The sequence below is a fragment of the Chanodichthys erythropterus genome, chromosome 13 (assembly GCF_024489055.1).
Source record: "Chanodichthys erythropterus isolate Z2021 chromosome 13, ASM2448905v1, whole genome shotgun sequence".
NCBI lineage: Eukaryota > Metazoa > Chordata > Actinopteri > Cypriniformes > Xenocyprididae > Chanodichthys > Chanodichthys erythropterus.
The window spans coordinates 29,109,760-29,134,291 of NC_090233.1; the positions used below are offsets into that span (position 1 = coordinate 29,109,760).

The window sequence follows — 24,532 nt, forward strand, 5'->3', positions numbered from 1 at the left end:
GCGTTTCCCAAAAGCATCAATGGTTTCTTACAATATTAAACGCATGCAGCTGTTTGAATGTGTCGGCAGTGAGCGAACGCTCTCTGTGATTGATTGGTTCTGACTTGCAGCATTTGCGTGTTCAGATGAGCAGGAAAATACTTCTACTACACAATTATTCGCTAACATAGGTTATTTGTCCAATTCAATGCATATTGTATGCATTAAATTTATTGTTAATTAAACAAAATCACTGGTAAAAAAAACCACCTTAGTATCGATATTTTTATTTGAGTATCGATACTGACTTTGAGTATCGAAAGTATCGATATATATCGATACTTCATATCGATATGCCCATCCCTATGGCCCAGTTTCCCAAACCATTCGCTCAGTTCTCAAAACAAAGACACATTTCTCAAAACGTTGAACAATGATTACATTAGGTAGCAAAACTGATGACATACACCAGTCAAAATCGAGAGAGAGCTGAATGAATAATTTACAGGGGTTTTAAACTTACACAGTACCAGCACTTTAAATGAGGGAAATGTCACTATGTACAGTAAACTGTAGCACGTTGTACACCCTCAAACTTGTGATTGTCAACTTTCTCTGTAGCCATTTGTTATACTGTATTTTGCAGAACTGAGAAATGACTGTCTTGTGTCAGAAGACCAATACACTGCTATAGTACCTTATATACTGTAATAAAATTTGGCCAAATGTGCAGAGGATGCTGAATTTAGTTTTACTGTAATTGACAGTATGCTGTATTGTGGTGCATACCAAGTTCATACATATCTACTGCCAGATCAATTTACAATAGTAAAATGAAAAAAAAAGAAAAGAAAAAAAATCATTGCTGTATTTTACTGTATCTGTAAATGTATTTTTGTATAGTGTAGTAGACAATGAGATGCAAAATAATTCCTGAATCCCAGAAAGCGGTATTTTTGTTAGTGTTACATGAATTGATCTCAATAGTGTTCACTGGGCAGTGCAGTAATCTGTGTATTTGTTAAGTTTTGTGTGTCATCTGAGATTCTGGGTGGTTGCTAGGCTCTTGTTGCAGTTGCTGGAGTGTTGCTAGAGTATTAAGTTGATAGGCTGTTCTGGTGAACACACACAGACATTCCCACCTCTGTTAATAACAGAAACGCAAAAATTGTTTGCAAAAAACAAGTTTTTGTTGTTCTTTAACTTGCACTAAAACACGTGATTTATGCCATCGAAGTAACCTGTGTAATATTAATAAAACTGCTCATCTCCTTTAGTGATACAAGCTCAGACTCGTTTTAAATATGTTGATGTTTTTCATATAGTGCCTTTACTTGGTGCCATGATGGATATTGAAATCTTGTTATTTATTTTGGTAATGCAATGTTTGTGAACACAATTGTGTATGTCAGGCCATAAATCTCCAAAAACTATGCATGGGCGCTTGCTTTGGTGTTGCCACCCCTCATAGACCTCATGCCACCCTATAAATAATATTCTAGATCCGCCCCTGACAGGGTGTCAGTATGTACATTAACGACGATTTGAGAGAAATATAATATACATTTAATGTAAAACAATGTACATGGCGCTCTGTGGTGCGGCAGGATTTTAAACAACTTCCTGAGTTGGTGTGCGTACTCTCATAGAAAACAATGCATTCGAATTTTAAAGACGTGGTGCGGCGCTGAGCTTCGCGTCCGGTGTGCGACCCCCTTAAGGTGTCCCCTGAATATGTCTTTGAAGTTTCAGCTCAAAATACCCCATAGATTTTTTTTAATTCATTTTTTTTAACTGCCTATTTTGGGGCATCATTACAAATGAGCTGATTCAGGGTGTGTGGCCCTTTAAATGCTGACGCTCCCCGCCCATGGAGCTCGCGCTTGCCTTAAACATGAAAAAAGTTCAAACAGCTAATATAACCCTCAAAATGGATCTTTACAAAGTGTTTGTCATGCAGCATGTCTAATCGCGTAAGTACAGTGTTTATTTGGATGTTTACATTTGGTTATGAATGAGTTTGATGGTGCTCCGTGGCTAAAGCTAACATTACACACTGTTGGAGATTTATAAAGAATCAAGTTGTGTTTATGAATTATACAGACTGCAAGTGTTTAAAAATGAAAATGCAACGGCTCTCTTGTCTCTGTGAATACAGTAATAAACGATGGTAACTTTAACCTCATTTAACAGTACATTAGCAACATGCTAACGAAACATTTAGAAAGACAATTTACAAATATCACTAAAAATATCATGATATCATGGATCATGTCAGTTATTATTGCTCCATCTGCCATTTTTCGCTATTGTTCTTGCTTGCTTACCTAGTCTGATGATTCAGCTCTGCACATCCATACGTTCTGCCCTTATCTAATGCCTTTCATAATGTTAGGAACATGGGCTGGCATATGCAAATATTGGGGGCGTACACCCCAACTGTTACGCAACAGTCGGTGTTATGTTGAGATTCGCCTGTTCTTCGGAGGTCTTTTAAACAAATTAGATTTATATAAGAAGGAGGAAACAATGGAGTTTGAGACTCACTGTATGTCTTTTCCATGTACTGAACTCTTGTTATTCAACTATGCAGGTAAATTCAATTTTTGAATCTAGGGCACCTTTAAAATAACTGCCGTCTATTTTGATATATTTTAAAATGTCATTTCTGTGACGCAAAGCTGAATTTTCAGCAGCCATCAGTGTCATTCCCGTCTTCAGTGTCACGTGATCCTTCAGAAATCATTCTAATATGCTGATTCGGTGCTCAAGAAACATTTCCTATTTTTTATCAATATAGAAGACAGTTGTGCTGCTTTATATTTTTTTGTGGAAATCATACTTTTTTCAGGATTCGTTTAATAAACATAGTTCAAATGAAAAGCATTTATTTGAGATAGATTTTTTTAAAACAATGTGAAAGTTGTCATTTTTCTAAATTCATTTCTTAAAAATAAAAAAAACATACTGACCCCAATGGTCAGGGACTTTTGAACGGCAGTTTATATTTTCTTAAAAGTACATTTTGTCATTTAAGAGTCCACTGGCATAGCATATATATCACATTTGATTTAAGCTTAATCGCTATGATCGAAATGTCACTGCTACAAGGTCTACGCAAATATAGAGTCAGAACAGGACATAAATGACAGGATGGATTGACAGGTGCTAAAAACTGCAATGACATCAGACAAACCTTGAAGGAGGCAGACAGGAAAGTGTAGAGCTGGCTGAAGGTTGGTTTGTAGAGGAGATATTTATGAGGGTTCTCTCTCTTGGCAGGCTTTTCATTGGGCTCCTATAATGAGAGAGATAAATGAGTGAGAGAGGAATAGAGAGACACCGAGAGCAGATGGAGTGAGAAAGAACAGTGAGAGGGACACTGAAAAAGGTGAAGTACTGAAATAGCGAGGGAGGAAGGGTGAAAATACTCAGAAACACTCAACATAGAGAGTGACAGGGAGAGTGTAAGAGTCTTCTCTTACAAGTGTCCCTGGTTTGGAGCTTTGTGTGGCCAGGTTCACTGGTTCCCTCTCAAGCGCTTGAAGCATACGAAACATATCGATGGTCAGCTCGCTAAACTTCACCTGCAAACCAGGAGAAATTCAACCATTTCAACCAACAGTAGTTGTAACCTACACACCAACAAGTTTGAAGTGTCTAATCATTTACATAAGAAAGCACTGCTTAAATTTGACATATTATGTAACTTGTTCAGTACTCCCACCTGATTGTTACAGTTGCCAATGATGAGTGCATCTGCCAAGGTGAGCTGGCCAACCACCATGCCCTGTTCAAGGGGGGGCACACCTCCCTCCTGCAAACGATTGGATATGACCACCACGCCGTTGTCATCATTTAGGATCATAAGAGGATCTGCCTGTGTAGGTAGAAAAATAGTTGATGAGAAAGGTAAAGAAAATATGAATATTTGTCATAAACAGTCTTACAGAGTGAACTACATCAGACATTTGTAACAGTAAGTCATGTAAGAAGAGGTACTAAAACATCTGAGATACTGTTTTTTTAGAGTGCACATTTGATAAATTTCAACATGAAATAAAAGTTAAACTGATGTACTATACACTACTTTTTATTAATTTAAAAAAAAAATGTACAAGTTTCTACAAAAATATTTTCCTGCACAACTGTTTTCAACATTGACAATAATAAGAATGTTTCGTGAGCAGCAAATCAGCATATTAGAATGATTTCTGAAGACTGGAGTAATGGTTTTGCCATTACAGGAATAAATTACATTTTAAAATATATAAAATAGAAAATATTTTACAATATTACTGTTGATACTGTATTTATGATCAAATAAATTACAGTCTTTGTGAGCATAAGAGACTTCTTAAAAAAAAAAAAAAAACATTTTACCACCCCCCCAAACTTTTGACTAGAAGTGGTCTGACTGTTAATGATAATGATTTGGTGTATATTATTCCAAAAAATGCTTCATATTTTTTCTTCCCAAATTATAATTTGTAAATAAATAAATCTCTCAATGACCTTTCTGTTAACGTACCCAATATTTTTTGTATTAGAATTTCATGTTAACTTTAATTGTGCAATACTAATGATACTTTATGCACATTATAGACTTCTTAAAAAAAAAAAATTACCTCCACAAAAGCAGCAACTTCTTGCAGCACCAGGTTCCACTCTAACTGGTCCTCTGTGTTGAAGCGCTGGGTGTAGTCCTCAATCTCCTCAGACAGCTCCTGCAGAAAGACACCACAGATGGTCTCAGACACACCGATGTAGACCATACTGTTTTTTTCTTCTTATGAACAGTGGATTGTTGCCAGTATATTTATTAGTCCTTTGTAAAACCAAATATAAAATAAAAAAATCCATTCATTTCTATAAATATGAGTATATGAGTAATGGCTGACAGTGTGTCATTTTACTTGAACAGTGCCAAAATTAATGAGGCATGAATTTTGTCTTAATTCCAGCTGCATAACTAGCCAACAGACTGTCCATGCTGACTGATCCTTTGGCAAGAACCTCTTTTCGACTAAATACCTATAGTGAGCCATGAACTAAAAATGTGTAATTGGTCCATTCGGTCTGCCATCCTTGACTTACCTTCACTAGCACTTTAACCAGGTCCATCTTGTTGAGCAACAGACAAACAACAATAAACCGAGCGTAATACCTCAACTTTTTTACAACCAGCTCAGGCCTGTGGAAAGGAGATGGGACAAGATTAATGAACCGAAGAGAAAACCATATAAGACAGAAATTAACAATCTTTACTGCTTTACTTGCTCATAAGTATATTACTTTCCAGAACATAGTGAATATAAATCAAGTAAACATCAACTTTGTTCATCACAGTTCATCGTAGCTTCGTTTCACCTGTCTTCTTTGTTGACTTGGTGGTAATATGATCGCTGGCGAATGGCCGAATAGAAAGAAAAGGCTTCATTTAGGTAGCTTGTTTCTGATGTGCGGAGGCTGAAAAAGTTAAAATACAAAAATAATGTGGAAAACAATTCTTGAAGCAACACTTTGAAATAAACCGAATTAGTAGTTGTGTTAAAATGTTCCTTACTAGTAATGGTAGTACAGCTGGCCAATTTTCGAGGCCACTTCACCTATCTGCCACCTCTTGAGACCATACCGGTTGTCCAGGACTTGTCTATTCTCCAGTAACATAAACCCAAATAAGAATCATCAAGAATCACCTGTCATTAATGTTGACATCATTGGTTCAGAGGAACTATCAGAGGGAAGTTTGATCATGCAAGTTAAATCTTCAGTCTTATGTAGTTCTAAGCCCAAAAAAACAGCTTTATTTATAAGCTTTTGGTAAAAACAGACCTTTCAGTTTCAAAAATAGATCTATCTAGAGGGCTGACCTGTGCTGCTGCTGAAACTTCCACAGCTTGGTGTATACGTCAAATGTTCGGCCAAAATAGGACTGCCACTGCTTGTGTCCATATTGAGGCAGATCCCTGCAGGAGTGTGAGAGAACAAACAAGAGAAACACAGCCAAATTTACTTCATTCTCCTCATTTATTGGTACTCAAACAACAATTTAACAGGTTTAAGAATTTGAGCCATTAAATCATGAACAAAATCAAAACAAACCAATTTCTAAGTGTTTGTGTTTACATAGTCAGTATTTGGAATTGACAGGTGTACTTCCATTTACAGTTGATTAAAAGAAAAAGGCAGGGTTTAAGTATAGTAAATGATTGTCGAAGTTCGACACAGATTTGGATTTGTGACACTATAGTTGATAATTATGAGGTCAAAAAAGACGTGGATGGATGTATCATACACATAAAATCAACATGAATTTCAAAAATAGATACTTTAAATTTAAACAAAGAACTGATAAAAGGCCCTTGTGAAAGTTGCTAAAAAACATAATGACAATAACTGAAGCAAATATAAAAAAGGTGTCCATAACACTAGAAAATCTCATCACAATTAAATTTGATAAAAAAAAAAAAAAGTTTAGCAAACATGTCAAATAGGGACTTCCACAATACAGATAATAGATTATTCTGCAGAACACAAAAGAAGATATTTTGAAGAATGTTAGCAACCAAACAGTTTTGGTGACTTCCATTGTATAAACAAACAAACAAAAAAAATTCTTAAAGTATTTTTATATTTCACAGAAAACAAATAGTCCTACAGGTTTGGAATGACATGAGGGTGAGTAAATGATGACAGAATTTTCTTTCTTTTTTTTTTTTTTTGTGAACTATCCCTTTAAATGTATAACTGTATAGAAAATGAGACTTGGGATATGTTATTTTCCCTATATTACCAGGCTTCTATGCTATGGAATTTGCTTTATAAATATTTTCAAAGTACTGTGACTCATTGCTTTAATCACTGGTTTGTTTTAAAAACTATAATAATCAAGGTTGTATTCAAACCAAACCTACGACCTCGATACCCACATATCATTATATAAGGCATTTTTGCACCTCTGCTTTGATACTCTTATTTGCAAGACATCATTTTGGACAACAGCAGATGAGCCTTCCAAATATACAAGTGGTCATGGTTGTCATGCACTTAATTAACATCATCATAACAATGATGAGAAGACATTGGTGGTGGGGGAGAGCAAAAACAGAGCAATCAGAGAGAGTCAGAAAGTGTGAGTGGGTTAGAGTGTTTGGGCAGGGCTGCAGTGAGTCATAGCGCAGATGATGTGAAGGAATTTGACGAGCTATTGCAATCAGCTGGAGAAGTAGCTCTTTTGCCTCCTCCGCCTCTACTCGCTCTTTTTCTCTTTATTCCTTTCTCGTCCTTTTCCCCCTGAACCCTCCCAAAACACCTCTAGGCCCTATTGTTATCATCAGAGGGTTGCTATGACAACAGAAGCAGGGACTGGGGAAGGAAGGGAGGTTGCGAATGCAGCAGGTAAATGCAAAAGCCCTCATTTACACATGCTCACACATGATTACAGTAGACGATGCTTCTTTTATGAACCTGTAACGGGTCATTCAGGGAAAGGCAAGGGGACAAAAATGAATGTCAAAAAATAAATCATGTCCATGAGACATAAAACACACACACACACACACATCATGCAATGCAATTAAACATCAGCGCACAGACACGCCCCCTTTCATTCATTCAGATTCGATGCAACCCAGCACTGTATTTTATTTCCACAGCTTTCATTCACAATGTACATTCACACATGCTGTAAGGTTATAGAGATGGATTTGTGAGATTTATGGTTCACCCCGTTGCCCTTGTGGGCTGTAAGAGACAAGGTCAGGAAGGAGATAGGTGCAGTCATTAGGCAGGGCTTTAATTTCACTACATGCACCATTAATTTCCCATCCTCACTGACAGCATTAATACCCACAAGACAGATTCACTGGCAGAGCACAGCCAGGGACAGACCTGTAAATTAGGGAAGGAGGAGAATGGAGGGAGATAGGATGGTGTATGTGTGCAGATGGGGTCAGATGTAGTGTAGCTGAGTAACGGAGCAATATCAGATCTGTACAGTATGGCTAAAGTCCAATGTGTTGATGATTGCATTATTCTGAAATTATTCCATTATTTTGGGGGCTTAAAAAAATGGTACCATTCAGGATATTTTTTAATATAAATCTGATTTTGTTTGGCGGAAAGAAGAAAATCATATACACCTAAGATGGCAAAATTATGGTATGATTTTCATTTTTGGGAGAACTATCCCTTTAATAATTCATTAAGAAGACAAGTTAGTGCAGATCTTCCATTTTAAATTTGAAAAAATGTCGGTCAGTGAACTTTCATCAATGCTAAATATTTAACTGTAAGTTGAATATCAACTGTAAGTAGTCAACCAAGTAGTATTATTGGAAAGTGGAAACGTTTAGGAACAGCAGCCACGAAGCAGAAGGCCACATTAAGTCACAGAGCAGGGTCACTGCGTGCTGAGGCACATCATGCATAAAAGTTGCCAACGCTCTGCTGATTTCATAGCTGAACAGTTCCATACTTTCACTGGCATTAATATCAGCACAAAAACTGTGCGGCGGGAACTTCATGGAATGGATTTCCATGGCCGGATGGAGTGGTGAAGGCACACCGCCATTGAACTCTGGAGCAGTGGAAATGTGTTCTGTGGAGTGACAAATCATGCTTCTCTGTTTGTCAGTCTCATGGATGAGTCTGGGTTTGGCAGATGCCAGGAGAACGTTACCTGCCTGACTGCACTGTGCCAACTGTGAAGTTTGGTGGAGGAAGAATAATGGTATGGGGCTGTTTTTCAGGGGTTGGGCTGGGCCCCTTACTTTCATTGAAGGGAAAATCATAACGCAATTTTGGACAATGCTATGCTTCCAACTTTGTGGGAACAGTTTGGGGAAGGCCCTTTTCTATTCCAGGATGACTGTGCTCCAGTGTACAAAGGAACGTCCATAAAGACATGGTTGGATGAGTTTGGTGTGAAAGAACTTGACTGGCCTGCACAGAGCCCTGGCCTCAACCCCATCAAACACCTGTAAAAAACATTATGTTTTTGATAGAAGTCTATGCTGCGTTTTGATCAAAAATACAAACTTTTTTTGTTTGTTTGTTTGTTTGTTTGTTTTACTGTAATGTGTTCATTCTTATATGATGATTTGGTGCTCAAGAAAGATTTCTTATTATTATTCATGTTGAAAACAACTGTGCTGCTTAATATTTTTGTGGAAAGTGTATTTTCAATATATTCATATTCTTCACATAGTTTCAAAAAATGTCACATTTATGTCATACTAATATATATATATATATGTATCAGTTTATTTATGTGACTTTTTAAAATCTGTGTTGCATGTTGATGAAGAATATGAATATATGGATATGAAAATATCAAAGCCACTATAAATGTCTCTTTATTGAGTCAAGCTTGTTTAATAAAGAGATACTAAAGAGGTAAGAGATAGTGAGAGCTATCAAGTAATGAAAGTATTAGGAAATGAGACCAATTAATAATAGCTGTTTCATTACTGAACTCTTCAGGGTGTTGCTAAGCATCAAATGCAGAAGTAGGCCGCTACTGGTTAGACAGCCTAATTAGTATAGAGAAACAGGGCATGGGGGCGTGGCCTCATAACAAGCATCTAGTCCTGTATTTGTAGTAGACAAGCCATTATTAAGGTAAGAAACATAAATGCATAAACATGTTTATTGGTACTGAGCATCATATGAAATCCTTCATGCAGAAATAACAAGCAAATTAAGAACTAAGATGCTACCAATTCTAATGCTGACATCTTCTGAAAAAAAGTGAGTGTAATATATATATATATTTTTTTTCTTTTAGTATTATTTGGTTCAGTTTGGCAATGCAGTACACTAAATGAAAATATCCCAAAGAGCAAAGAGTGACTGTCACTTCCCACTAAAGTATAAACACTACCTGCTTCTAACTAAAAAAAAAAAAAATTGCAGGAAATACTAAAAAGTAAACCTAAAGTCTCAGAAATAATGTTTTCCCAAGATATCGACTTCGACTATCCCTCCTTCAATGTAAGTATACAGGATTTGTTTTTTGTCCACATGCTAAAAATCATAATTTTGATCATTTAGAAAAGTAATAGCACACCTCTCCACATCAAGTCACATAATTTGAGGTATAATTCATGTCTGTAGCACAAACACAGTAATAAAACTATAATACTTATGGTTTTTGTCAAATAAACTACAACCAGAATTCCGGAAATGTTGGGACATTTTTTTTTAAATTTGAATAAAATGAATACTAAAAGACTTTCAAATCACATGAGCCAATATTTTATTCACAATAGAACATAGATAACATAAATGTTTAAACTGAGAAATTTTACAATTTTAATGCACAAATTGAGCTCATTTCAAATTTGATGCTTGCTACAGGTCTCAAAATAGTTGGGACAGGGGCATGTTTAATCCTCTTCTTTTCAAAACAGTTTGAAGACGTCTGGGCATTGAGGTTATGAGTTTCTGGAGTTTTGGTGTTGGAATTTGGTCCCATTCTTGCCTGATATAGGTTTCCAGTTGCTGAAGAGTTTGTGGTTGTCTTTGATGTATTTTTTGTTTAATGATGCTCCAAATGTTCTCTATAGGTGAAAGATCTGGACTGCAGGTAGGCCAATTCAGCACCCGAACTCTTCTATGGTGAAGCCATGCTGTTGTAATAGCTGCAGTATGTGGTTTTGCATTGTCCTGCTGAAATACACAAGGCCTTCCCTGAAATAGTGGAGCATATGTTGCTCTAAAACCTTTATATAACTTTCAGCATTCATAGTGCCTTCCAAAACATACAAGACCATAGAACACTTTTCCACTTTGAATTTGTCCATTTTAAATGAGCCTTGGCCCACAGGACACGACAGCACTTCTGGACCATGTTCACATATGGCTTCCTTTTTGCACGATAAAGCTTTAGTTGGCATCTGCAGATGGCACGGCGGATTGTGTTTACCAACAGTGGTTACTGTAAGTATTCCTGGGCCCATTTAGTAATGTCATTGACACAATCATGCCGATGAGTGACGCAGTGTCGTCTGAGGGCCCGAAGACCACAGGCATCCAAAAAAAAATGTCTTTGGCTTTGTCCCTTACGCAGATTTCTCCAGTTTCTCTGAATCTTTTGATGATGTTATGCACTATAGATGATAAGATTTGCAAAGCCTTTGCAATTTGACATTGAGGAACATTGTTTTTAAAGTATTCCGCATCTTTTCTTCTGAAAGACTCTGTCTCTCTAAGACGTCCCTCTTATAGCTAATCATGTTACCTGATATCAATTAACTTAATTAGTTAGTTAAGATGTTCTCCCAGCTGAATCTTTTCAAAATTTCTTGCCTTTTCAGCCAATTGTTGCCCCCGTGCCAACTTTGAGACCTATAGCAGGCATCAAATTTGAAATGAGCTCATTTAGAGGATAAAAGTGTAAAATTTCTTTGTGTTGTTAATGTTATTTATGTTCTATTGTGAATAAAATATTGGCTCATGTGATTTGAAAGTCTTTTAGTTTTCATTTCATTCAAATTTAAAAAACGTCCCAACATTTCCAGAATTCGGGTTGTAAAAGTGGACTTGGTTTTAAAGGATTTAATAATATTTGACAGCATTATATAACAGTTAAAGGTAAAAGAAAAGCAAAGTGTTTACAGTATAAGAACACTGCAATATTAAACATGACAAGAAATATCTAGTATTTAATATGAAAGAAAAAAAGATATACTCTGCAGGTATTATACCAAACTCTGTCCTATGATTTTTCATTGATGCGCAAAAAAACTACCCCAAGAATATATGAATGTCAGAACATGTGGGCTACTCTATGAACCAACCTCTAGGACTATAGCAGTCTCAGTCAGTTATGCAATATAAATGTAACAAACACACATCCGGTACATAAGGACAGGGCCTGGATACAGAGAGAAGGAGGGAAGGAATACAGATTGTGAAGACAAAAAGGAAAGAGAGAAAAAAAAGAATGGGGGGGGGGGGGGGGCTAAAAGAGAGGGAGATAGAGCCCACAGCTACTGACATACTTGTCCTATAAATAGTCTTAGCTAAAAATGACTGATTAACTCAAACGCAACCTACTGGCCACTGAGAAATGGTGATAAACACAGAGTGACGCGATTCATTTTTTTTTAAGGGAGTGTGTAATGCAGAGACAAACGCTGGCAGATATGAGGGGGTGGAAGAGGAGCGCTGAAGATTCATTCAGATGTAAAACTGAGCTCACTTCACCCAGACACTGGAAAATATAAAGGGCTCTCAATTCCCTACGGATGAACAGGCAAACATCAACACATATATAAAGCACAGCACAGATGAGACACTAGAACCTGCTTTTTAATAGATAAAGAAAATTAACCACACCCACAAAATATACTACGTTTATACATGTCAAATTTACAGTTGTCAGCCTTGTTTTTGAGTGCTAAATACGGTTACCTTCACACACAGTTCAGCTATAAATGAGAGTGATGCCCAATTTCTAAAAACTGCACTGACTTCCTAAAGGGAGTTCACCCAAAAATGAAAATCCTGTCTTCATTTACAGCTGTGGCCAAAAGTATTGGCAGTGACAAATTTTATGTTTCGCAAAGTTTGCTGCTTCAGTTGTTGTGGTGTTAATCCATATTCTTTACAGATTATTGTGCAAAGTGATTCGATCCATTTTAAATAATTGCAAAAAGGTTAATTTGCCAAAAAATGAACTTTAACACAAAAACCCAAATTTCACTGATTTTTGGCCCTGGCACCAAATCACCAGCTAACATCATTTTAATAATCATATCATCTGCACATGGGAAAGTGTGAACAAGTACTAGTCAGGAGAAATTAATATCATTCTGATTGGATAATAAGAGCAGGCTGAATGATATGAAAGGAAGAAGAAGAAGAAGAAGTGTTTCCAATCATTGTGTTACCTCCAAATGTCTTCCTTTGGAGGAATGTCTTCCTTTGCATCAAAATGGCATCAAATGCAAGGCAATTGCTGCAAAGAATATCAACACCTAAAAAGAACCATTTACTGAATCACCAAGAATGTCCCAGGGTGTCCCGCAAGTGCCAGGACCATCTCCTCCTGAGGAATCAGCTACTGAATAGTGTCACCACGAGTGTAGGGCTTGCTCAACATTGGCAGCAGGTGGGTGTGAGTGATTCTGCATGTAGAGTGAGGCAAACACTTTTGGACAATGGCCTGGTATCAAGAAGGGCAGCAAAGAAGTCACTTTTCTCCAAGAAAAACATCAAGGATAGACTGAAATTCTGCAGGAAGCACAAGGATTGGACAGCTAAAGACTGGTGGAAAGTTATTTTCTTTGATGAAGCCCCTTTCCGACTGTTTGGAACATTTGGAAAATTGAATGTCCGGAGAAGAAAAGGTGAACACTACCCTAAGTCTTGTGTTGTGCCAACAGTGAAGCATCCTGAGATCAGCAATGTGTGGGGTTGCTTTTCATCCAGTGGAGTGGGCTCTCTCACAATTCTGCCCAAAAACATTGCTATGAATAAAGAATGGTATCAAAACGTCCTGCAAAAGCAAATTCTCCCAATGACCCAGGCGCAATTTGGTGATGATCCATGCATTTTCCAGCATGATGCAGCACCATGTCACAAGGCAAGAGAGATAATGAAGTGGATTGGAGATAATTACATTGAAAATTTAGATCTGTGGCCCAGCAACTCCCCGGGTCTTAATCCCGTAGAGAACCTGTGATCAGTCCTCAAAAGGCGAGTGGACTAGCACAAATTGTGATAAGCTCCAAGAACTAATTAGGCAAGAATGGATCACCATTAGTCAGGATTTGGCCCAGATGATGACATCCAACATGCCAGAAGAATATTGAATGTTTTTGCCAATAAAAGACTTTAAAACTTATGAAATGCTTATCATTGTTTTCCAGTATACCATAGAAACATGTGAAAAAATTATTATAAAGACTAAAGCAGCAAACTTGAAACACAAATTGTCACTGCCAATACTTTTGGCAACAGCTGTACTCACCCTCATGTTGAAAGTCTGTGAGCTTCAAAAAAAACTCTATGACTTTTATTACAAAACAACAACAACAAAAAAAACACTGAAACATCTTCTTTGCATTCCACATTAGAAATAAAGTCATACTGATTTGGAACAACAAGATGACAGAATTTTAATTTTTGGGTGAACTAGCTTTCTCAAATCCCAATGAATTAAACCTGAGCTGTATGAATTGGGCTGTGCTGGACAATCATCTTTCGAGTCATATAATGCAAGAGCCATTCACAGTTTTTGTTCATATAAGATTCTAGTAACTCACATAGATGGGAATATGAGCTTTATGTTATCCAAAGGTTTTAGATTTTGTTGCCGTCTTCTAACAGTGAAGCTTCCATCATTTTTGTGGTCTGAGCATAACCCAACCAATGTGCTCAATGCGGTCATAAATTTAAAAAGCATTTGAAGCTGCTGTCGGTTAATTAAGATTTGGCCGCCTTGACCAGACTTAGTTTTTAAATAATGTTGTCTCAACTGTGATAAGACATTCCAGTGTCTCATGATTCCTGACTATTGCAAGAATAGAAAATTAGCTTGACTTCGGTATTTGATTCATTACTAAACTGCAGTAAACATAGTAATAGGTCATACTCAAAAACTGGTTAATAAATGAACAAACAAAAAGAACAAAAGAAAAAAAAACAAGAAAAATACATTATCAAAAATAATTGAACAGAGGGATGAAGACAACAGCACGAAAGAAATGACAAATGCATGAGCAAAAGAATAAACTAACAAAAGCAAGAAAGAAAGAAAGAAAAATATTGAGCTGAGAGTAAGTTTACATAAGGTCACTGCATGATTGGATCCAGACACCAATCTGGAAGGCAAACAAATCCACAAATAAACAGCAAAATGCTCAGACACCAAGAAGAGACTGACCTTAAGCCATTGAAAAGCTGTTTGGACTTGTCCAAGAGATAGCAGAAGTCAGTGACAGTTTTCCTCTCACAGAGAGGGATGTCATCCTCTGCCCCTACCCCTGTCATGGCAGCTGCTGTAAACAAAACAAGGCAAAAAAGTGAATTCAAATAGACTGTCGGCAGAGTTATGCAAAATCAAGTCGTTAGCGCAAGCACGTCCTTCGAGCCGCCATCAGTGGCAGAGGCAAGTTTTATGAATCACAGTTAAACAAGCACCACGGAACTCTGAACTGACATACTGTGGGTATAAGAATCTGCATCTGTGACGTGGGCAGATGTTGAATCAGCTCCGAAGAAAACTGACTAATTCCACCTCCAAACCAACTGATACGCTGACGAATTTGCATTCGAGTTGGAACAAAAGTTTCACTGAGGAAGTTACAATAATCAATTTATCTATATATATGAAGTTCATGGAGATGAATAAAAAAAAAGATACATTCAGCTAGAAGTAATTTTTTTGTTTTGCTAATCAGTTTGACAGTGGTCTTGGACTGATAATAAGTTGGGTAAAGAGATTTTGTTGTGTCGAGGAAAGGAATGTTCATTTCATTTTATTTTCCAGACCGTTAACCGACATTTGTTAACCGATCATTAACCATTAACCAACAAGATATGATAAATTAGAATTAAATTTAATTAGAATTAAAATTAATTATTTGTTTTACAGTTTAGTTTGCAAATAGCAGCATAAACAACAGAACATGAGGATGCACAAATCGTCATATCACACACCTTCAGCAGCACTTCTGCAAACCGAGAAAAACAGAAGAAAATTATACATATCCACAAATAAGATCACGGAAAGGAAACCAAGATGCAGAAAGCGGCATCCTGTTTGTTTTCTTAATTTTACAAAAGAACAATGTTTTGTTTTTATTTTGAGTGTTCACAAATAAAAGTAAATCCTTTGCAGTTTCGAATGAAGTCTTAGATCCACACCTATGGATCATTTGTTTTGTTCCGAAACAGTGACTAAATTTGTTACGATATTGCTTTTTCTTCTTGGTTCGGTACGCCAAAATGTGTATATGCAAGTCATGTGCGAGTACAACTGTCCTCTTATTGGTCAGTTTTCTCAGCGCCATCCATCTAAATGATTGAAAAGTTAGCTCCATGAGCTTTGTGGCTTTATTTGTAACTGTCGAGACACATGCAAACACTATAAGAATGGCCGTCATTCCCACTGTTAAATTATATACTACATTTGTATTAATACTGCAGCAAACACACTCTCTCTGGATCTCCCAGCACTGTCTAGTAGGCTAACTGTGTCAAGACCATATATGAATGCTAATGTAGGTAGAGCTGGAATCAAGGCTTCATCGGGACAGCATTCTTGAATGGAGAAGCACAATTACACAACATTTTAAGATGAACAGGCGCTCTTTGGTTTTAAACAATGGTAACTAATGTGCTCACTCACAGAATCAGACACTACTGCTTTTTAAACGCATTTCCCGTTATGAATTATGATATCATTTGGTTCGTTGGTCCGTTGGGTTGGATTGCTTTTACATCTCAAGCGAACAGCTCCAGAGTTCGTTTCAAAGCGTACCGAGACCACCTCTCAAAAACGCAATTTTAAATGGGGATTTTCACCCTGCGCTTAACCCCAGGTTATCTTTGTTCTAAACACAGCTTTTAACTCAGAATAAAGGAATGTTTCACACTTGCAATTTAGAAGAAGAGTTAGCCCCTCTTTTTACCTGGTGTTGTGAAACCCTGCTCCGTAGCAGGGTTAGCACCGCTTTTGCGGTGCCAAACTTGTACATTGTGAAAAGATGCTGTGTTACAATGTAACAGCTAGACGCTTAGCAACAGACAACCATCACCTCACACTTCATATTCTAGTCCGAAATGTCCATTCAGTATGAACTCGATAGTACAGTTGGCAATATGAGGATGTGTAATGCTAAAGCTTTCTAAAGTCAATCAATGACACTGACACCGCAAATATGCAAATAAGAATGTTAACCCAGGGTTTAGGAATGTACAGTGTGAAATTCCATCTTACAAATTTACAAAAACCAGGGTTAACCATTTAAAGTGTGAAAAGACCTTGTGAAGCATATTTTTTAACCATGCAGCAAATATTCTAAAATATCTCGAAAATTTACTTTAAAATTACTTTATTTACTTTTTAAAAGGTTTAACTGATAGTAGTAATCTGTCAAAATGGTTTCTGTTGGTTAATGGTTAACCAGTTATTTATGAGCATCCCTAGTTGTGGAGATGCTGTTTTTCCATGTGAGAGAAAAAAAAAAAAAAAAAAAAAAGTATGGATTTCCAATACTGACACCTGATACTAGTTACCACAGATATAATACTGTTTACAGCTGCTCATGAAGACTATGCTGTGTTCACACCAGACGCGACTTGCGCGAATAAATCGCGCTATTCGCGCGTAGTTGGACGCTTGAACATTTTGAGTTTACTCTCTTCATTCGCGCGTGACATTCGCTTCATTCGCGCGTGAAAATCCCTTCACAACAGACGCGAATTCGCGTCATGATAGGGGCTCTCCCGCTCCTTTATGTGTCCCAGACTCTCCCACTGCTTCTGCACACTTCCTCTGAATAAACACAACTTGTCAGTGGGGAAATAATTGTAAATTACAGCGAATAAGCTCAATTGGTCGTCTTTAGTTGGCTTGTAGTCTCAATATGTATTTATATATATGTATATATATAGCTCAAATTGAGTAAAGACCGTTTTTTACAACTTATCAGATTGTCCGACCTCCTCACTCACTTTCTTTCAAACACGGTCCTTTTTATTTCTGTTTCTATAAATGTATGAAGATGTACAGCGACGATGATTTTGTCCTCCATTGTTGTTTCGAATTTCTGCCTCAGCTCGCTACGTCACGTCACTACTAGAGCAAGTTCCCGATTGGTTAACGCGGCGCGGAAATTCGCCAAAGTTCAGATTTTTCAACTTGCGCGATTCGCGCGAATCGCGTCATTCGCGCGAATCGCTCAATTCGCGCCGCGTCATTCGCGCCGCTTCATTCGCGCGAATCGCGCCGCAGGATGTCAATTCGCGTCTTTGCATTGACTTAACATGTAAATCACTCGCGCTTACCGCTTCATTCGCGTCCGGTGTGAACGCACCATTAGGGTGCGTTCACACTTGTAGTTCAGTTCGTTTGGTTCGGACCAAGAAGAGAAAAAAAAAACATTTAGTCCTGGTCCGGTTAGCGTTCAGATTGGCAATTTTATCACCGAACCAAAATATACCGAACCTAAAGGCATAGGGATACATTCACAATGTGATTGGTCGGATTTTATGACGTATTGCCTATTTTGAGACGGAACTTACCAAACATCCAAAACAATGCTGTTTGCTGAGGTAAATGCGCTCGTTGTGTGTGTGTAGCGGTGCGTAACCTGCATGTGATGGTATTTGGCCAGTTGGGAACTCGTGAAGAGCTTATAAAATGTTTAAAGTAGTCAAAACACAGGCGGGAATCCATCCGTCACACACACAAATGATCTGCTGCATGGAGACGCGCGTCTGATGCTTGTGATGAGAAAACTTGCGTCTATGACGAGAAAAACCGACATGGGTGAGGATTCTGTCCTTTTTAGGGTCTCGTCTTCCTGTTTTTGGTTGGGTTACATGTCTTTGGTCCGTGTTGCGTTCATATATCATTCGAACCGCACCAGAGTTCGTTTGGAAGCGGACCTAGACCCATCTTTTCAGCGGTCTCGGCCCGCTTGTTTGGTGCGCACCAGGGTTCAGATGGCAGCGTTCACATATGTTCAAATGAACCGCACTATCCGAGCAATCGCACCAGGGTTCGTTTTAATCGAACCAAACAGGACAAGTGTGAACGAACCCTTAAGCCGAGTTCAGACTGCACAATTTTCAAAGTAGTCGGGTCACTGTTCTTTTCACACTGCATGACTATCTTGGCCAGCATTCAGTCGCTGCTGTGTTCAAACTGCACGATGGATCGGCGACAGAAGGTTTCACACTGCATGACTTTACAATAGAAAGAATCACCGACAACTCTGTCTGGCACGCAAACTACGTTTCACAACCAAACACACGCGAGATGTGACAAGGAAACAACGCGATATCACACATGTAAGACCAGAGTTATTATTATTGTTATTAAAAACGGTAGCCCGCAAGAAGCTTGCAATATGAAATGCCGGTGCGCTGATCTGCAGCGAAAACAAGAAAAAGAAAAGAAGAATATGGAGGAGGAAAGGGTTAGGGAGACTGTGGATTGTGTGTTCTGCAACAAGAGTTGGAGGTAAATACATAACTTTTCAATGTGCTGCTGTTGCGGATGGTCAAGCAAATGTTTGTGTTTTGTTTCTGTTTGATAGAATTGTAATGTTTATCTGAAACGAAGCCATGCTTGCTGATATTGTGGTCTATAACTCCTCCCCGAACTCCCCGCTGCTCTGTATCTTGCTCTCTCATTGGCTGTCGGTCATCGTCGATGTAGTTTTCAGTCAGAACACTTTTCACACAGCAGGATTTTGAATCGCGATTTCTCAAAACCTGTCGGCGAGCCAAAATCGGGGCTAAAATTGTGCAGTCTGAACTTGGCTTTAGGAGCTGAACCCGATTATGGTGAGGGCCATTAAAGATTTGACATGCTGTAAGCAATTAACCAATTGACTGGACTAGTTGACCAATCATCAGAGCATACAGGGCTTCTCAGAAAAGCAGGCTTCAAAGAGACAGGAACTAAAACGAGGTGCTGCAGCAATGGAAAGTATTAGAAAAATATTGGGATTTTAACTTTAATACCTGGTTTCATAGACAAGGCTTAAGCCTAGTCGCAGAATAAAATGCATGTTTGAACGGTCTTCACTCATAGTAACTTGCACTGACATATTTTTTAAAAATATCAGTACCATTGTTTGTATCAAGATGCACACCAGTAATGTTTTTTCTAAGGCACATTTAAAAAAAAAAAAAAAAAAAACTACTAAAATATCCTAATTTAACTAAGGCCTAATTTGACTTCATCTAATCCCTGTCTGTGAAACCAGGCCTATATCATGTAAATGTACTTTAGCAGACCTCAAAAATAAAATGATGTCCTTGCAAATGAGCATAATATGGGCACTTCATTTAATTTGCAGGAAGAGCCCAAGTTAATAATTTAATAAAACTGTAAATAATGTACATTATAGAGTTTTGATGCCTAAATTCAGTTGTAGCATTTAAAATGATTTGAAGACCAGGGGCCGTATTCACAAAACATCCTAAGGCTAAAAGTAGCTCCTAACTTGCCGATTTAGGAGAAACTTTTAAAAATAATGGGTGTGTCAGTCCTAATTTTAGGAGTCCTAAATTTTTGCTGTAAGAGTATTTCACAAAGCATTTTAGCACTAAAACTAGCTCCTAAATCTGTGAAACATTAGCAGTAGTCAAGAGGACTCCTAAATCACTAAGACCAAATCAAAAACAATCCTAATCCACCTAAAGACACTGTACACCATTGAATTGGTTTTAAGAGAAAACTCTTAGCTAAGAACTTTTACTACTATTTAGGAGAACTCTTAGTGGTAAGATAAAATGTTTTGTGAATACGGCCCCTGGAACTTCAAGTAAGGTCAATTTTTATTTCATGCTACTTTTAAGCCCATTTAATCCCACCGGTCACAATAGTGACCGTAAAGAAAGTGTTCATTTATGAAGCTCTAAAAATGTTAGACTGCTGTTTTAGTGCATTTCTGGCAAATATGAAAATAAAGAGTCTCAATTAAATATTTGCACTTTCTCATGGTTAGTGCAAATTGTCATATGACCAGAGCAGTTTAATTTTTGTTTGCACCATCAGTAGATGATGGCTGCATCAAAAAAGGTAAAAAAAATAAATAAAAAAAAGTAGGTTAACAAAGATATGACAAAGATTTTTGGTACACATTATCTTTAAGGTGTCTAGTATTAATATATGAATTCACAGTTTTTCAGTTTTGTTGAGTGCGGTCATAGAATGAGTAAACATGGTGATGGAAACAATAATGACCGATGGAAAAATACAGTGAATGAACTATCCAATTGCAGTTGTTAGGGAAGTCTGCACTAAAATGTCGCAATGACAATAATGCACTAAATTTAAAGTTAATATGTTACAAATAAGTTACAGTATTTGTGTTTTAAACTATTATTATTTGTGTTATACTATTATAACAATATTGTTATATGTGTTACAATAAAGTAACATTTTTGAAATTCGCTGATGGTTGTATTTTTATTTATTTTTTTGTCTTGTATAAGTGTTGTATAAGGGTTTTTATATATATTATAGTAACTCTAAAATGTTATGAAACAGAGTTTCCAATGTGTTAATATTTTTTAAGTATACACATTATACCACCGGTCACAATTGTGACCGACCATAAAACAAAATTTTTCACACCATTTCATAAATATTTCAAAAAAATAATTATTGCTAATTTCAAGGGGTTACTAATGACACATCATTTGGATATTTTCATGTCTGGGAAAAATCTGGGATTAAACATGTTAATTTAATTTACTTACCACTATAAATAAATAAACCACTAAAGGACAGAGGAGGTTCAGGTCATGCCAACTGCCTGCTACATATGCCATCATCACCCACTGATATTTTCTGGCTGAATAATGGGATTTCTCAATGCCCTTTCATGTTCAGAAACAAGCTCAAAGCTTTTAATGGCCTATAAAGACAGCACATAGTCTACTCTGTGCAGTTAGAAGAAGGTCAGCTCTTACAGAGGGACAATTAATCTGCATGTTTTCACATTAAGCAGCGAGAAAAAGAATAATTCACTATGCTAAATAATCACATTTCTGTTTCCATATGTATTAAGTATCTTGTGAAAATGGCTTAGCCTGTGTGTTTCTGTGAGACTAGATGGTGTCAACCAAACCAAACAACACCACACATGGCCTCTCTGTGGTGGCAGGAGATAAAATCATGTGGCATAGATGTGTCATAGGGAGGACATGTGGATTTGTGGATCTTTTGGCTACACTGACAGGAACCAGGCGTTCTGTGTGTATGGGTTTGAGGGGTGGATTGGGGGAAAAAGAGAGCAAGGGATGTCAATGGCACAGAGGAAAGTAAGAAAGAGAGAGTGTGACAAATACATGCCTAAGGCTGAATGTGCAGCGCTTACTGCTTGGATCAGATGTTAAATTGGACCGGCTGAGGACAGAGTGGGGGAGACGTCCACACAAGAGAATGAACGTTGAGGAAAAAAAAAATATATAATAATAATAATAATACACACGTAAAGCAGGAATTTTAAGTGAGCTTTGTGAAACAACTAGAAGCTCAGATGAGGTTCATTTATAACTGTTAAGATACTCAAATAGCCGTGACTCAATGTAGTTAGCAATTCAATGTAGTTTTGAATGAAGCATGTCTATATGCATGGAAAGCTCTAACTCCATCAAATCTGTGAGAATAAATTGAAAATTGGTATGTTGAAGCCCTGTTCTTACCAATAAGAGCAACTAATGCATGATGTTTTGTGCTGACATTGGAAGCCACTGCAGGGAAAAACATCATTTATTGCCTGAAACTGTGTACAATGTCAGCTTATGTGTGTGCGTGTGTGTGTGTGCATGTGGTCAGGCCTGGTGGGTAGTAATACAAACATTCAGCTGTCAGTCTAAGGTGTCCTGAATGGAAAAGACCTGGGCATGTACATCACCCCTGCTCAGCCTCCAGATGGCTCAACATGGTGCACGTATGGACTGTTTCAGCCCACCTTTCAAGTGCTGTCAACAATTCAGAGAATAGTTTGGGGATATTTCACCAAAAGTAGAATTTGTCACAATTAAAACAATTGATAACTGAATTATCATCATAGTAGCAACACCGTATTTATATAAGGTTGTGCATATTCTATTAATAAAAAATAACATTGCAACAGAATTTGTAGTTCAAATTTGTAAGGCATGTTAAGATGCTGAATTTAATTTAGTGTACAAATTGGGCTGACTCAACCCAAGAAGTCAAGGTTTAGATGGATACTAAAGGTTACCCTTTTAGCTCCTGCTGGTAACTACACCATCTGGCTCTAAAAATCAGTGATGTATTCTGACAAAATAATGTTGTTGGGTTTTTTTTTTTTTTTTTTTTGTAGGCATTTGTCATATATTGCAAATAATTTACTTTATTATTACTTTATTACTTTACAGTGCTTCCCACAGGTTTGAAATATACTTGCGGTGGTAGCCGGGCGAAAAATCCTCCTATTACCCACGGCACAAAAATGGTGTACTTACTTGTGACAAACAAATAATGTGTGATTTTTAACAGTTTTTTTATTTATTGAAATTAATTTTAATTACATAACATATTACATTTAATTACATACTAATATTATGCATTTTTATGCATTGTAAATTATGCAAAATTACAGCATTTAAATGGTTCACATTTTCCTGTGTTCTCCTTGCTGTCATATAGTGTCTGGGACACAGTGAATGGGACACAGATTTTACTAGTAAAATTTATAAAATGAATAATATATGTGTCAAATATGCTCTTAGTCTTTTCTTCCTGTGGGGGAGACTAATTTACTACAATAATTTACTATGAATTAAATGGAAATCAAATTAAATACAATTTATTGTGTAACCAAAATACCAATAATGCCCAAAAGAAAAAGAAAAAACTTAGCGTGTGACTTTTAATTATAAACAAGCCCGAAATACAACGGGACTCTTATTTTGAAATCCTTCAGATTCTTACAGTCGTCTAAAATATTTTATATAAAGGCCATAAAGTAGACATTTTAATAATTCATCAACTTGAGTTCATTAGAAATGGCTTGGCATAAATCTTTTCATAAATGCACTTTTCGTTGATTGAGAATCACTGAAGCGATGTTGCATGAGCTTGTAGAAAGCGCAACAGTGCCCCTTGTGACTTTGCAAAATGCAGCGCCCGTGGGAATGTAAACAGTTCTGACGCACACATAACGAGCAGGTACGAAACGACTAGTTAATCGATCGTGGATTGTTTCATTATCTTGCGCAGATATAAAAGTATAAGAGGATAAAAATAATAAAAGCAAAAATGTGTCTCTGAATATACTTGGGCGGCCGTTATTATACATGGGCGGCCCGCCCAAATAAAGTCTATGTGTGGGAAGCACTGCTTTATTAGCTCAGGTAAGTATAACTGGCCCAAAAAGCTCAGAAGGTCTATAAGCAAACAAATTTCAAATGTGCACACAGATGTTATCTTCCCTGCATTATTCGCCTCATATGTGTATTACATCATGTTTAACATCTGAACATGCTTGTATTAAGCAAGCATGTTCAGAATTTCATAGTGGTTATTTGCTGCTATAGCTCTGCATACAAAACAGAAATTTGTTGAATGGAAAAGCTGTCTGTCAAACACTGTTCATTCAGTCTGCAGCAATTCTCAATTCAATCCATCCTCTCTTTTTAAGCATAAGACAGATACTACAGTTGTCATGTGCCAGGAAACAAGAAAATACAGGAAAATACAGTCAAATTCTTCTACTCCGGTTTTATTCCTGCTTAATATTAAAAGGTATAAACAAGTTCTCAAAAATTAATTTATCATAAATAATCTCACTCTCTTGTTATTATCTTATGGTGTGATTCAAAA

The 24,532-nt window shown here is 37.1% G+C and overlaps 1 protein-coding gene across 4 annotated transcripts in view; it reads right to left on the reverse strand.

The window, feature by feature from the left end:
• The window catches only part of scai (suppressor of cancer cell invasion), a 38,716-nt gene that overhangs the window by 9,393 nt on the left and 4,791 nt on the right, over nucleotides 1-24,532 (reverse strand). For all 4 annotated transcript variants that reach the window (XM_067406906.1, XM_067406903.1, XM_067406904.1 and 1 more), the window contains 9 exons: nucleotides 14,876-14,990; nucleotides 5,853-5,948; nucleotides 5,546-5,632; nucleotides 5,350-5,448; nucleotides 5,077-5,173; nucleotides 4,608-4,706; nucleotides 3,707-3,859; nucleotides 3,465-3,566; nucleotides 3,176-3,277 (listed from right to left, as the gene is read on the reverse strand). In XM_067406906.1, the coding sequence (XP_067263007.1) occupies nucleotides 3,176-3,277; nucleotides 3,465-3,566; nucleotides 3,707-3,859; nucleotides 4,608-4,706; nucleotides 5,077-5,173; nucleotides 5,350-5,448; nucleotides 5,546-5,632; nucleotides 5,853-5,948; nucleotides 14,876-14,982 (942 nt within the window). In that variant the 5' untranslated portion in view covers nucleotides 14,983-14,990. The remainder of the gene's footprint in view (nucleotides 1-3,175; nucleotides 3,278-3,464; nucleotides 3,567-3,706; nucleotides 3,860-4,607; nucleotides 4,707-5,076; nucleotides 5,174-5,349; nucleotides 5,449-5,545; nucleotides 5,633-5,852; nucleotides 5,949-14,875; nucleotides 14,991-24,532) is intronic.